Raw genomic sequence first — 13,896 nt, forward strand, 5'->3', positions numbered from 1 at the left:
ATGTGGGGAAGTAGATGGTCCGAAACATTAATTTTAATCTTTTAAAATATATTTTTAGTTTACTTCTTGGAAACTCTAAATTCTACCCTTTCAAGTCGAGATATCGATATCACGATAGAGACGAGACAATAGCTAAGAATGTGGAGAAGTAAATGGTGAATGTCATGAGTGAAATAAATTAATTTATACAATAATAAATTTTAATCTTTAACCTTAACTTTTAACCTAATATTAATTTACCACAATGAAATTATTTTTCAATTTGAACGGTCATGCACCATAATCTTTAAACAAAAAAAGAGTGTACACACATGACAGTTGTCATTTTACAAACTATTAAATGCACATGATTTTACAAAAAATTACTAATTCAATATTCAACCGTAGTAGTCACTAGCTACCCCCTAATAAAATGCTCCACTAGCTACCCCCTAATAAAATGCTCACCTAATACGACAATCTATTCATGTCAAATATAATATATTTTTTACCAAATATAAAATTTTAAAAAAATCTAAAATCATGATTGTTTGAATGGAAAATTTTATACAAACTTCATAAATAAAAAGTTTATTTAAAATCAAAACTTGAAATAATGCTTCCAAGTTCTATGTCCAAACTCCAAACACGTACCATTTTTTATTTTTTCGAAAAAGTAATAGTACCAACTACCAAAAACCAATTGAAAAATAAAGGGAGTAGTAATGTAAGGATATGACACAGGTGTAGAGAGAGTATCAATTGGCCTCACACTGCGGCGTTTTCTACAACAGAAAACACCGACATAGGATGCTCCGTCGTTTTGTCCCCATCCGATTCCCCTCGAGATTTCCACTCTTAACGCACCAACAGTCCACTATTTTGCTGATGACCATTATCCTATCTTCTTCTTATCCAAACAACCAAATCATCCTTCCTTCTTTCTCGCATTTAATCCCTTACTCAAGTATCTTCACACAACAATAAATTCCTCACCACCATAGATTTACCTTTCATCTCCTTTTCTATTTTATCTATATCAAATATTCATCTTCTTTCACCTTTCTGGGTAATCGATTTATTTTATTTATATTTTTGGTTAATTTGATATAGATGTAGGATGGTGTTAGTTGAGGAATTTTTGGAGATTCTTGAAAGACCCACCATAGGTGCAGTATTTGTAGAGATTATGGTGTTTCTTGGTCCTGTTTGGATTGCATTTCTTGTGGGTATTACGGTGGGATGGATTTGGAAACCTAAATGGGCTGCATGGAAGAATTGTAAATTTGATTTTTCAGTACCTTCTTCCCCCTCTGCTTCGGTTCCTTCTACCTCCAAACCCCTGGGTTTTCACTCCTCCGAGGCTCCTACCCCTAGTTTTGCTTCTTATGCGGATGCTGGCTCAGAGATTGAACAATTTGACATTGGGTAAGCTCTATTCTTTATTTCAAATATAAAAGTTTATGCTTTGTTATACTTTGTTTGGGTGGTTGTTACATATTGTTGCTTAATGTATTGTATTGTCTTGATGAATACAATGTTTGGATAGATTGTATCGGTTCTTGTTAAATAGTGTCACACATGAGCAATATGATGGACAAATCTACAATAGGATTATTAGATAACAAGCAAAGATAATATGAGAAGAAAAAGATAGATAATGAGGCGATAACACCAAATCGGTTGTTACATACTTTTTGTTGTTATGGAACATGGATTTAACAATACGATATAGTAAAATTTAAGTAACAATCGAAACAAACATTGCATTCAAACCAGCAATACAATACAATGCTGACTCTGGTTGTTCGAGTTTGAGAATTTTTCAATAATTTTGGTTTCATCTTGATTGGATGGGGTCACTACTCACACTGTTTTCCCTTTTTCTGTCTTAGTCCATCGAGGCTGAATACTTTACCAATATTAGATGAAGATTTGGATCATTTGTGGCATCTTGTTGAGAGGAAAGATGGAGGCCCTACGTGGAAACACATGATGGATCATTCCACCCCTAATATGAGCTATCAAGCGTGGCAGCGTCATCTGGAGGTAGTAAAGCCTATAGTCTAATGTATTGCTATATCTTTTCCCCTTTGCCTGGCTTGTTTATTGATTTTTCCTTGTTGTTTTTCTAGACTGGTCCCCCTCAATATTGCAGCCGAACTGTGTATGAGGACGCAACACCTGAATTATTGAGGGACTTCTTTTGGGATGATGAGTTTCGAGTGAAGTGGGACGACATGCTTGTACATGCTGAAACGATAGAAGAGTGCCCCACAACAGGAATGATGGTAGTGCACTGGGTTCGAAAAGTAAGAATATGCAATGTACTCTTTTGCAAACTCGGTATTTTGTTTAGCTAAGAAGTAGTTAATTCATTTGGATACTTTTTGTGCAGTTCCCCTTTTTCTGCAGCGACAGAGAATATATATTTGCTCGTCGAATATGGGAGTCAGGAAGGTCATATTATTGTGTAACAAAGGTACAGAACTTCGAGTAGTTTCCCTTCTTTTGTTCTTATTTTGTATAATATTGTATTCAGATGAGCTTAAATGGAGCAACATGGTTTCATATAGCCGATCCTTTTTTCTTTTGATTTAGATGTTTTTCTCATTCCGACTCTTCATTTCTTCAAGTATTCAGCCGATAAGGTGGCAAATTACTATGTTTAAGTTGGTCTCATGTTATGCTTACACACTGTACCTATTTGTCTGATTGATGACGTGCTGTTTGCTTGAGTTCTTCCATAAATGAATCGGTCTAGGGCCTGTGAAATGGATGAATATGTTAGTAGAATTGTTGGCTGATATCATTAGGTGCAGAGTCCATGATGCAACTTTGAGTCATTCAAAGACCTTGGAGTTGTTTAGTGGATGGCATCTCTTGTGGAAATTCCTATTTGATCTAGGCAGCACAATTGTCAGGTTATCTAGTTGTGAGATCATACCTATTGTGGCACCGACGCTTAAGCTGGTCCTAGAAATACAGTTACAAGGAGCCACAAGACAATGATTCTTTTTGAAACATAATATTAAAAAAATAGTTCTGTGAAGAGTGTAGTTGATGTCAGTTTACTTGCTTGGGATTCTCTAACTTCCACAAAATCCTTCTTTGGACTTCAATTAGAGAAATGGAGGATGGGCAGAGCTTGAGAGGCCTGAAACATCAAAAGTATTCTCCTTCTATGCCACAGTTAACGGACCACCCGAAAACATTTAACCATCCCCTTCACCCCACCCAACGCCACAAATTAATGGAAAGAAACCAATGAATTGCTACACCCTTGTTTATTAATCCTCTTCCATTTGACTCTGAGCTGATTTTCCTATATTTGGAGGTCCCCTCTAATTATGATTTTCCTTGTGATTTGTTAATCAGGGAGTGCCATGTCCTACTATTCCCAGGAAGGACAAACCAAGACGTGTTGACCTGTACTATTCAAGTTGGTTCATTCAAGCTGGTATGACCTTACTTCCTTCTTTGAATTCCTTTTTCTTTTCCAGGTTGGGAAATTAACTTATCATGCCTTTGCTTTCCCAACTAGCTAGCATATCTATGAATTAGAATAGACATGTGCATTAGCTTGACTGGCATCATCCTGTTCAATTTCTTAACAATGCACATTGACCTACTGGGCATGTATTTCCTGCAATTCCTTATCAACTTATCTGCAAGTGTCGCTCACAAGATTTAGACTTAAAAGTCTTGATCATCTGACTCTGAATTCCATCTGTACTGCATGTAACAGTGGAATCAAGGGAAGGAAATGGCCAGTTGACTGCATGTGAGGTGCTTCTCTTCCATCACGAAGATATGGGAATCCCATGGGAAATCGCAAAATTTGGGGTAAGGCAAGGTATGTGGGGGGCTGTAAGAAAGATTGAACGTGGACTTCGTTCCTACCAGAAATCAAGAGCATCTAACGTGAAGATCTCTCACTGTGCTTTGATGGCCCAAGTAAATACGAAAATTGATCCAGAATACTTGAAGTCAATGGATGGGAATGAGGAATCATCAGGGACTGAAATAGAGATTTTACCTGCAAAACGTGAGGGCAGTATAAACATACCAAAGCTACTTATCATTGGCGGAGCTTTGGTTGTTGCTTGTACTCTTGACCAAGGAATCATACCCAAGACATTTTTGTTTAATGTAGCGAAAAGGTTTGGAAATATAGGGAAAAAAGCAAGTCCAAGGCCATGACGGATAATTTCATTAGTGCGATGATTTTGTTGTACATAACCTATTCCATCCCCCCCCTTTTAGCGTAGTGTTAGTGATCGATAAAAGCAATGACTTTTAAGTGTAACACAAGCTGAGTATTATTGATCAATACAAGCGCGGCACAGATTATCATCTGCTTTACTCAGGCCTTTGATTCTTAATCACTAAACTGTCCACAAGAAGTTCTTACCATATGACTACTGTTCATGTGAGTCATATTGTATAGAGCTTACTACCCCCCTTTATAGTCGCAAGCTTACTAGTCCGGCCTTTATAGTCGCATCTGTTGTCCTGGGAAAAGAGTTTGTTAAATTTGAATTTAGTCAGATTTCAACATGGATATCCACCGGAAAACAAAAAAAATGAGCCAAAAAGAATAGAAGTCCAAAGCTAAGGGATACAGACGAGAAAAGTAAAGAATTATCACATCGTAATTTCAACTCGAAGAAAGGGTTGTAAAATAGTGGAATTACATTAACGTGCACTAGACGAAACATACAGCATATTCCCTGCTTTTTCAATCTCTTTTGTTTCTTCCTCTAGAAAAGATCGATAATTGATCAGGGAAACAGATTTAAAGAAAAAAAATGTGGATGGAAGTTGTTCAAACAAGAAATAAAAGAATTTAATACAACTAAATTGTATCAACCTTCATGATGGCAGTGGGCTAATTAGTTACAGTCAGACAAGAATAAAGAATTTCAATCTTTTAGACTTAATGTAATAAAAATTAATAGGGAAGAATTGTTTCGAAACAGTGGACCCCATCCAATTCCGGTGCAAACCTCGGCCTCCTCCTTTGCTGCTGTGGACGCGACGGCGATTTTGAAGATGACGGCGCCGCTGCCTCTCCGGCCTTGTTCAGTTCACCAGGTGAGGAAGTAGACGGCGGAGAAACGGCGGTCTTGCGATCGGATACAAGAGGAGCCAGACCTTCTTGTTGTTTGTTGTCAGAAGTGGCCGGTGCCCAAGAACGGCTCACCTTTAGGCCAAAGATCTCAGCGGAGAGAGCATCAAAGGAACTGAAAATTGACATCATCATCTTTGTTGCTATTTTTTTCTTCTTATTGGGTAAACAAATAACAAGATGAAAATGAATTGGTTTTGGTTTATGTAAGAAGCGTAAGCGATGTAAAAACTTGAGTATGAAGAAAAGAAGTTGGAGAAGTAGATGTATTTAATAAGGGAGGGGTTAAATTTTGGAATCCGTGTTGCCGAAGTAAAATTGGGGAACAAAAGTGGAAAGAGGAGAAAGCAAGTTGCCGTTAATTCCCTTTCCAAGTATAATTGGTGGAAATAGAGTCTTTTGGAATGACCGATAAAAACGGTTTATTTTTTAAAATATATTTTAAAAATAGCTTTTCATAAAATAGTTTTGAAAAATAATAATTTGTATTTGATTAATTTATTTGAAAAAATATTTTTGATAAGCATATTGTGTATGGCTAATCATTTTTTTTTTAAAAAATGTTTTTGATAGTCAAATTACGAAAAATGACAAGCAATGCACTTCTAATATTAAAATTATTTTATTTAAAAAAATATTTTAAATATTTATTATAAAATATTTTTTGTTAAATTAAAATGTAAATATTCAAATTCAATGAATATTGTACAAAGATAAATAAAAATAAAAATTAAACATTAATATAATATTAACATAATAATTTAAATATGATTAAAAATATCAAACAAAATAAATTTAAAAATCATTCCACAAATTAAATCACCACATATGAAAATTCACCATAAAAATAAATAAATATAAGAGACACATGGGTAAATATGTATATATGGCAAGGATAATTTGGTTTTGAAAAAAATAAATTTTGGTTTCTGCTTTTTATAAGAAGTAGATTTTTTTTTAGCTTCTTCTCAAAAACAGAAAAAACTGTTTATATTTCTAATTAAAAACAATTTTACTAATTAGCCAAATACCTTAATTTCTCCNAAATATAATTAAAAATATCAAACAAAATAAATTTAAAAATCATTCCACAAATTAAATCACCACATATGAAAATTCACCATAAAAATAAATAAATATAAGAGACACATGGGTAAATATGTATATATGGCAAGGATAATTTGGTTTTGAAAAAAATAAATTTTGGTTTCTGCTTTTTATAAGAAGTAGATTTTTTTTAGCTTCTTCTCAAAAACAGAAAAAAACTGTTTATATTTCTAATTAAAAACAGTTTTACTAATTAGCCACATACCTTGATTCCTCCCCCAAAAAAAAATAATATTTTATCTCGAAATAAGTGTTTTTAATTTAAAAAAATCGCAATTTTGGGACTTAGAAGGACGGCAGGATTGGTTGAATTGAGTTAAGCTATTTTCAGAAGTTTTGCATGCGAAATCAGGTCATAGTTATGCATATTTTAATCATATTAGTTAATTAATTTAGCGTAGAATTAAAAATTACAGATCACCACGAAATTGGGATAACTCATGCAAAAATTTGTTATAAGTTACTTGGTTTGGAATAAATTGAGTTTAAATAAAATAAAATGCAGATCAAAATTTAACTTGTTCAGTTTTTACTATGCTTTTAATTGCTTTATTTCTTCTTTTATAATTTTTTAGTATCTACTAAAATAATAACAGTATTTTTCTTTATTATCAAATAAAAAATTATCTTTTAGAAAATATTTTGATGAGATTGTTCTTAGATCAATTTAGGTTAAATATCAATTTAAATTTTAATAAATTAAATTAAAATAGACTAAATTAACAAATGAATAAATCAGTAATCAATTTAAATTTAATGAACTAATTTTTTTCACCACTATTTTAAAATGGCCACTATCTTATGAACGCGTCACGACTCGCGAGTCTTCTATTTTTGGAACGACATGATATTTTTCCTTCCGGATTAAATGGGAAGCTGCCTAATTCCATTACGTGGAAGCTTTTTATTAGACATACAATTTAACTAGTTAAATTCTTTTATATAAGTCACAAATATAGTTTAGAATACTTGTATTGGACAAAATTTGTGGAATCAATTACTCTACATTTATATTAAGATAAACTATTTATATCACAAAATTTAAAGTTGAACACTTTTTAAAATTGTATGTAAAAGCGGAATACTTAATGTATCGGACTATCATGAGAACAAGTGATAAGAGTAGTTGTTAATGGTTATTCCTAATAGGAAATTAGTTCGTATAATGGTGAAACGTGTCTTGCTTCCCGTGGTTTAAGTATACGCCTATTCGTGTCCTTTGTATGTATTACCCCATGTTGCAACAAGCCACTTGCTATAGTCCATTCATTGTCTCTCTCACTGTATATTTTTAGGATGTACATACCCAAAAAATAATCTAATAGGCTTGGAACCCAAATACCCAATCCATATTAGTGGACTTTCATTGATAACAAAATCAAAGGATTGTTGACCTGGTCAATGAATTGAAGTCTCAAAGCTGTTCAATTTGCATATGGAATTATGGATTAAGCAGTCAACCAAACTTCAAATAGCTAGCAATTATAGACTTTGGCAAATTAAGGCGTGCTAGATGCTTTGATTTGGCCTGTTTGTTAGAAAATACACGTAATGGTCCAAGTTGGGATTTTCCTCGACCCTCACAATTTAGTTGACACACTCCACTAATTCAACCAAGTAGTTGGCGAGTTGCAATTAACCCACAAATTATGTTAGCTAAAAAACAGAAACTACAAATTGCCGTGCTTTAAAGGCCAACAACTAGTTGATTACCATCCTCTGTAAACGGTATAAATATTTATAAGTTGTAGAATTCTCTAAATGACGTGATTTTTTTGAAAAAATCATACGAATTTGATTCAAAGCAGATAATATCACACCATGTAAGAATATCTTAAGGTTATATTGGACCAACACTCATTTCTAGTCAATANGCAATTAACCCACAAATTATGTTAGCTAAAAAACAGAAACTACAAATTGCAGTGCTTTAAAGGCCACCAACTAGTTGATCACCATCCTCTGTAAACGGTATTTATAAGTTGTAGAATTCTCTAAATGACGTGATTTTTTTGAAAAAATCATACAAATTTGATTCAAAGCAGACAATATCACACCATGTAAGAATATCTTAAGGCTATTTTGGACCAACACTCATTTCTAGTCAATATTTGTCCAGCACTTTCGCTTAAATTCAATGTTGATTTTCCACATGATTGTATTATTGTAGTATGTCAATCTCTTGAATTTACATCAGAGTAACATGGCCACAATTTGATTTAGCGCTAATTGCTCAAAACTTAGCTTCCTACCATTTCAATCTTGTAGCTTTCACGAGGTTTTGTTTGAAAATTGCTTTTCAAAGTTTCAATTTTCGACGACAACTAATCGAAATTTTGCTTAAAACTTAATTTATCGTTGCTCCTAAGAAACTTACCCAACTAAATCTATTAAAAAAGAACTGACATGTGCTTGTTAAATATAATAAATATATGTATTCCTAACGTAACATACGGTAAAGATATGACACCCGAGCCTAACTCAACCCCAAAAGCTAGCTCATGACAGAAGGATTGTCCAAGTTCATATAAGGAGACCACTAGTTCATTCCCAAACCAATGTGGAACTTTTATCCACTCTAACACCCCCTTCACACTTAGTCCAACAGACTGGAGTGTGGACCAGGAGCCCAAACAGGGATGGACATGGCTCTGATACCATGTTAAATTAGTTCTTGTGCCTAACTCGCACCCCGAAAGCTAGCTCATGAGAGAGATTGTCTAAGTCCATATAAGGAGACCACTAGTCCATTTTCCAACCAATGTGAGACTTTTACCTACTTTAACACCCCCCTCATGCCCAGGCCCGATCGGAGCGTGGAGTGGGAGTTCAAACGGGGATGGATCTGGCTTTGATACCATGTAAAGATATGGGACATGAGCCTAATTCAACCCCAAAAGCTAGCTCATGAGGGAAAGATTGTCTAAGTTCATATAAGGAGACCACAGTTCATTTTACAACCAATGTGAGACTTTTTCCCACTCTAACACATACACTACTCTCTTCGTTCCATATTGATTGATCATTTTTCTTTTTACCTGCATATTAGTAAGGTGATAAATTAATATGAGATAACTATTTTGAGTAAAATGATCAACTAATATATAACTATGGGAGTACTAAACAATGAAGTTGCAAGAAATAGGGCGCCATGAATGGTCCAGGCATCATCTTGAGTCGTACTAATGCATTATCTTAAAAAACTATTTTAACAATACAAAATATTTTTCAAAATTAAATAAAATACGTGAATCAACAAATTAATTAACATCCGTTAGTTATTCTTGGCCTAGGAGAAGCTCATCACATTATCTTGCCACATGGAACATCCTTTCAAGAAGGAGCTAGCACATCCTTTCATTTACTGTACCACTTCTCCAAGAAAAAATTTAGCTTCTTTAACACATCTTTGAAGACTTTTAATTTAAAAGGCACACTTTTAAAAACAATTCTTTGAAATAAGCAGTAATTTACTTATATATTCATCTTACAAAATAGTTTCTAAAATCATCAGTTGTGGAATTTGTTAATTGTATTTGATATGAATCACCGAAAAGATTTTTAAAAAGAGACATGAAACAAAAAAGAGAAATCACGGATTGAAGGTTTTTCAGTTAAGCAAATTATATATAATCAATAATATCATGACAATTGACAATTGACAAGAATAAAGAATTTCAATCTTTTTGGTGTTTATGTAAAAAAAATCAATACGGAGGAATTGTTTCAAAACAGTAGACCCCATCCAATTCCGGTGCAAACTGTGGCCTCCGTGAGCGCGACGGAGATTTTGAAGATGATGACGGCGGCGCCGCCTCTTCTGTCTTGTTGAGTTTACCGGTTGCGGAAGTAGACGGTGGAGAAACGGCGATCTTGCGATCGGATACAAGAGGGCCCACACCTTGTTGTTGTTTGTTGTCAGAAGTGGGCGGTGCCCAAGAGTGGTTCACTTTTTGGCCCAAAATTTCAGCGGAGAGAGCATCAAAAGAACTGAAAATTGACATCATCGTGTTGGTGTTTTCTTTTGGATCTAACTTGCAAATTAACAAATAATTTGAAAGCAAGCATTCATGATTTGTCAATTGGTTTATGCAATAAGTAGGCTGATTAATCCTTGATTAGGAAAAAAACAAACTGCAAAAGTGGGAATATAGCTGGGGAATTGGGAAAGGAAACAATTGGGAATTCCTTTCCCAATTAGGATCGGTAAGATGTGGAAGTGGAGATGGGAGAAACGAATTTTCCTATAATTCACAATCTCCTATTAACACGTACCGTTTGGATTTTTTTCTTTTAGTGAAAAGTTACTATTCAAAAATTTAAATATGTTATAAATATAGTGAATGTCTATCGTGCATTTCTTCATTGTAAAATCACAGTTATAAGCGTTCTCTTTTCTCTCTACTTCTCATGATTTCATAATATGTTATCAACATAAATTGCTCATCGTCCATTAAAAGTTAACGGTAGGTATTTTTTTATTTTTATGGATTGGTCTCATCGTAATTTTTTTTTGGATGCAAGATGTATATATGTAAAGTTTATATAATATATATGTATTCTAAACTGAATTCACGTGGCTGGTCTGAAACAAATTTTGTGTATAACCTGTGGTGCTGCCTCTTGTTGATTACTTGTAGCAACATAGTGTTGCAAATCTCGAATGACCACGCTGCCAGATTTTTCTTTTTCGAGAATATTGCTAATTAATCGGATGGTAATAAACCTAATGATTTAAAATTTATACTACTAAGTTTAGTATATGTTGGTTTATTAGCGTTTTAATATTAATGTTTTGTATATTAATTTGCTAAGGCTTAGTGTTGACCGTTGCTGCCAATCTTTAGTGACTTTTCAGTTTGCAACCGTTGAAATGTCATGATTGCTACATTACTATACTGCATTACTCAATTGGCAGTAAGTGCATATGTTACAAGCTTCTGGTGCAGCAACTAAGGTCTAAGCCGTTGGTGGCTGATAGCTTTTTAATCCCATTACTTTTACTCTTTACTCCTCCATTATTCTTGTAACCTATGTAACTCCTAAAACCATTATCTTCACTATTTACTACACCATTATCTTCCTATTCATTGCTAGGAAGACTTCTTCTAGTATAAATAGTGGTGGTCTTCATTTGGTTTGTTACACACAATACAACAAGAAAATATAGAGTGTATAAGGCTTGTAAAAAAGAGAGTCCTTATTAGTTGAAGGGAGGTGTTCTTTTTTGTGGAGCTTTAGACTCAACTCTTGTCCAGATTTGTTGAGTTATACTTTGTGAAGGCTGTTGTATCCTAGAGGGGACAAGTCAAGAGGACTACTGCTGGACCGGTGAAAACATTTGCTGCAGTGGGCTTGAATCTCCTTAAAGAGAGCGAGATATCCGCACCTCAGCCTGAAGAGATTTCTGTTTCTTCATTTTATTTCAATTGTAATCTTATATTTTTGTTATCTTGTAAGTTTTTCACTAACAATTTTAAGGAGATTCATATGGCTACAATTGAAAAAACCGCGGATGTCAAGATGCATGGGAGACCTTAACAAGCCATTTTGGTTCAATGGTAACCATTTTAAGAGATGGAAGGGTAAAGTACTTTTCTATTTGAGTCTTCTCAATGTTTCTTATGTGTTAACTGAGAAGAATCCTAATAAAGTAGACATCACCTCTATGAATGATGATGAAACTATTTCTCATCTAGAGAAAGTGGAAAAGTACGATGGTGATTCCTATAAGTGTCGGTATTATATTCTTAATTGACTATCTGATGATTTTTATGATTATTATGATAGAACTTACTCTAGTGCAAAGAAAATTTGGAAAGCGTTGCAGAGTAAGTATGATACCGAAGAGGCTGGAGCGAAAAAATAAGCGGCTAGTAAATTTTTTCGTTTCCAAATGGTGGACAACAAATCAGTGGTAGACCAAGCTCAAGACTTTATAATGATTGTTGGAGAGCTTAGGTCCGAGGAGGTTAAAATTGGAGATAACCTTATTGTTTGTGGCATAGTAGATAAACTTCCACCTTCTTGGAAGGAATTTCAAAAACTATGCGCTACAAACAAAAGGAAACCTCCCTTGAAACCTTGATAATGAAAATCCGCATGGAAGAAGAGGCAAGAGGGCAAGATGCACTTTTACAAACAGAAGAGAACAACATCACAACGAAGGTAAATTTAATTACTTCAAATAATGTTACTCCTGAAACTCACAAAAATACTTCTTTGAAGCCTAAGAAGAAAAAGTTCAAGAAAAATAATGGTAGACCTCCCAAGAAAAATAATGGTGAAAATAACCAAGCACAAAATCAACAAGTTCAAGACAAAGGACCGTGTTTTGTTTGTGGCAAGAGTGGGCATATTGCTCAATTTTGCAGATTCCGAAAACGTGGTCCTAACCCTCAGGCAAACGTTACCGAAGAACCTTTTGTGACGGTGATTACCGACATAAACATGGTTGAGAGTGTTGATGGATGGTGGGCTGATTCTGGTGCAAACCGTCATGTCTGTTATGACAAAGACTGGTTTAAAAAATATACTCATTTTGAGAAGCCCAAAACCATCATGCTTGGTGATTCTCACACAACTCAAGTGCTTGGAACGGGAGATGTCGAATTGTGTTTTACTTCTGGAAGGGTATTAACTTTGAAAGATGTACTTTATACTCATTTTATGAGGAAAAATTTGATGTCTAGTTTTCTTCTTAATAAAGCAGGCTTTAAACAGGTTATTGAGTCTAATCAAATATGTAATAGTGAAGAAGGGTATTTTTGTGGGAAAGGGGTATGCATGTGATAGGATGTTCAAATTGAATGCTGAAATGAATAAAACTTCTACTTCTGTTTACATGCTTTCTTCTACCAATTTTTGGCATGCTCGTTTGTGTCATATTAATGACCGTTATGTTGGAATCATGAGTAGTTTAGGATTAATCCCAATTATTAAAAAGAATTTTGAAAAGTGTGAGGCTTGTAGTAAAGCCAAGATCACTAAAAGGCCTCATTTTCAAGTTGAAAGAAAAACTGATTTGTTAGAATTAGTTCATACTGATATTTGTGAACTTGGTGGAATTTTAACTCGTGGAGGTAATAGATATTTTATCACTTTCATAGATGATTTTTCTAAGTTTACATATGTTTACTTGATGAAAAATAAAAGTGATGCTTTTGAAAATTTCAAAACTTATCTCCATGGAGTTGAAAATCAGTTTGGAAGAAAAATAAAAAGAATTAGAAGTGATAGAGGCCGTGAATATGAGTCAAATGAGTTAAATCTTTTGTTAGATCATTGGGAATAATTCATGAAACTACTCCTCCTTACTCTCCTTCATCTAATGGAGTAGCGGAAAGGAAAAATAGAACTTTGGTTGAATTAACTAATGTCATGCTTATTGAGTCACATGCACCTTTAAATTTTTGGGGTGTAGCTATTTTAACTGCTTGTTATGTGTTGAATCGTGTGCCTCATAAAAAGTCTAAATTAACACCTTTTGAATTGTGGAAAGGTTACAAGCCAAGTTTGGGATATCTAAGAGTTTGGGGTTGTCTAGCCTTTGTGAGGCTAATGGATCCCAAGATTACAAAGTTGGGTAAGAAAGTTACTACTTGTGCTTTTCTTGGTTATGCTTCAAATAGTACAGCTTATAGATTTTTTAATCTTGAAGATAATATTGTGATAGAATC

General features: G+C 34.1%; 2 protein-coding genes across 3 annotated transcripts; one reads left to right on the forward strand and one right to left on the reverse strand.

Moving 5' to 3' along the window:
• Positions 1 to 746: 746 nt before the first annotated feature.
• On the forward strand, positions 747 to 4,348 carry LOC125858283 (uncharacterized). Its single transcript, XM_049538007.1, has 6 exons — positions 747 to 1,407; positions 1,875 to 2,028; positions 2,115 to 2,291; positions 2,378 to 2,461; positions 3,358 to 3,439; positions 3,728 to 4,348. Exons 1-6 carry the CDS (start codon positions 1,100 to 1,102, stop codon positions 4,180 to 4,182), a joined length of 1,260 nt encoding a protein of 419 aa, XP_049393964.1. The 5' UTR covers positions 747 to 1,099; the 3' UTR covers positions 4,183 to 4,348.
• Positions 4,349 to 4,637: 289 nt separating this feature from the next.
• On the reverse strand, positions 4,638 to 10,455 carry LOC125858294 (uncharacterized). 2 transcript variants are annotated; one of them, XM_049538044.1, is made up of 2 exons: positions 10,119 to 10,455; positions 4,638 to 5,136 (listed from the first exon to the last, which is right to left on the reverse strand). In XM_049538044.1, the coding sequence occupies exons 1-2, from the start codon at positions 10,222 to 10,224 to the stop codon at positions 4,934 to 4,936; spliced, it is 309 nt and encodes a 102-aa protein (XP_049394001.1). In that variant the 5' UTR covers positions 10,225 to 10,455; the 3' UTR covers positions 4,638 to 4,933. The 2 variants fall into 2 exon arrangements, with proteins under 2 accessions (XP_049394001.1, XP_049394000.1); XM_049538043.1 differs by lacking the exon at positions 10,119 to 10,455 and having other exon boundaries at positions 4,638 to 5,364.
• Positions 10,456 to 13,896: the final 3,441 nt, after the last annotated feature.

The sequence above is a fragment of the Solanum stenotomum genome, chromosome 3 (genome assembly GCF_019186545.1).
Source record: "Solanum stenotomum isolate F172 chromosome 3, ASM1918654v1, whole genome shotgun sequence".
Lineage (NCBI taxonomy): Eukaryota > Viridiplantae > Streptophyta > Magnoliopsida > Solanales > Solanaceae > Solanum > Solanum stenotomum.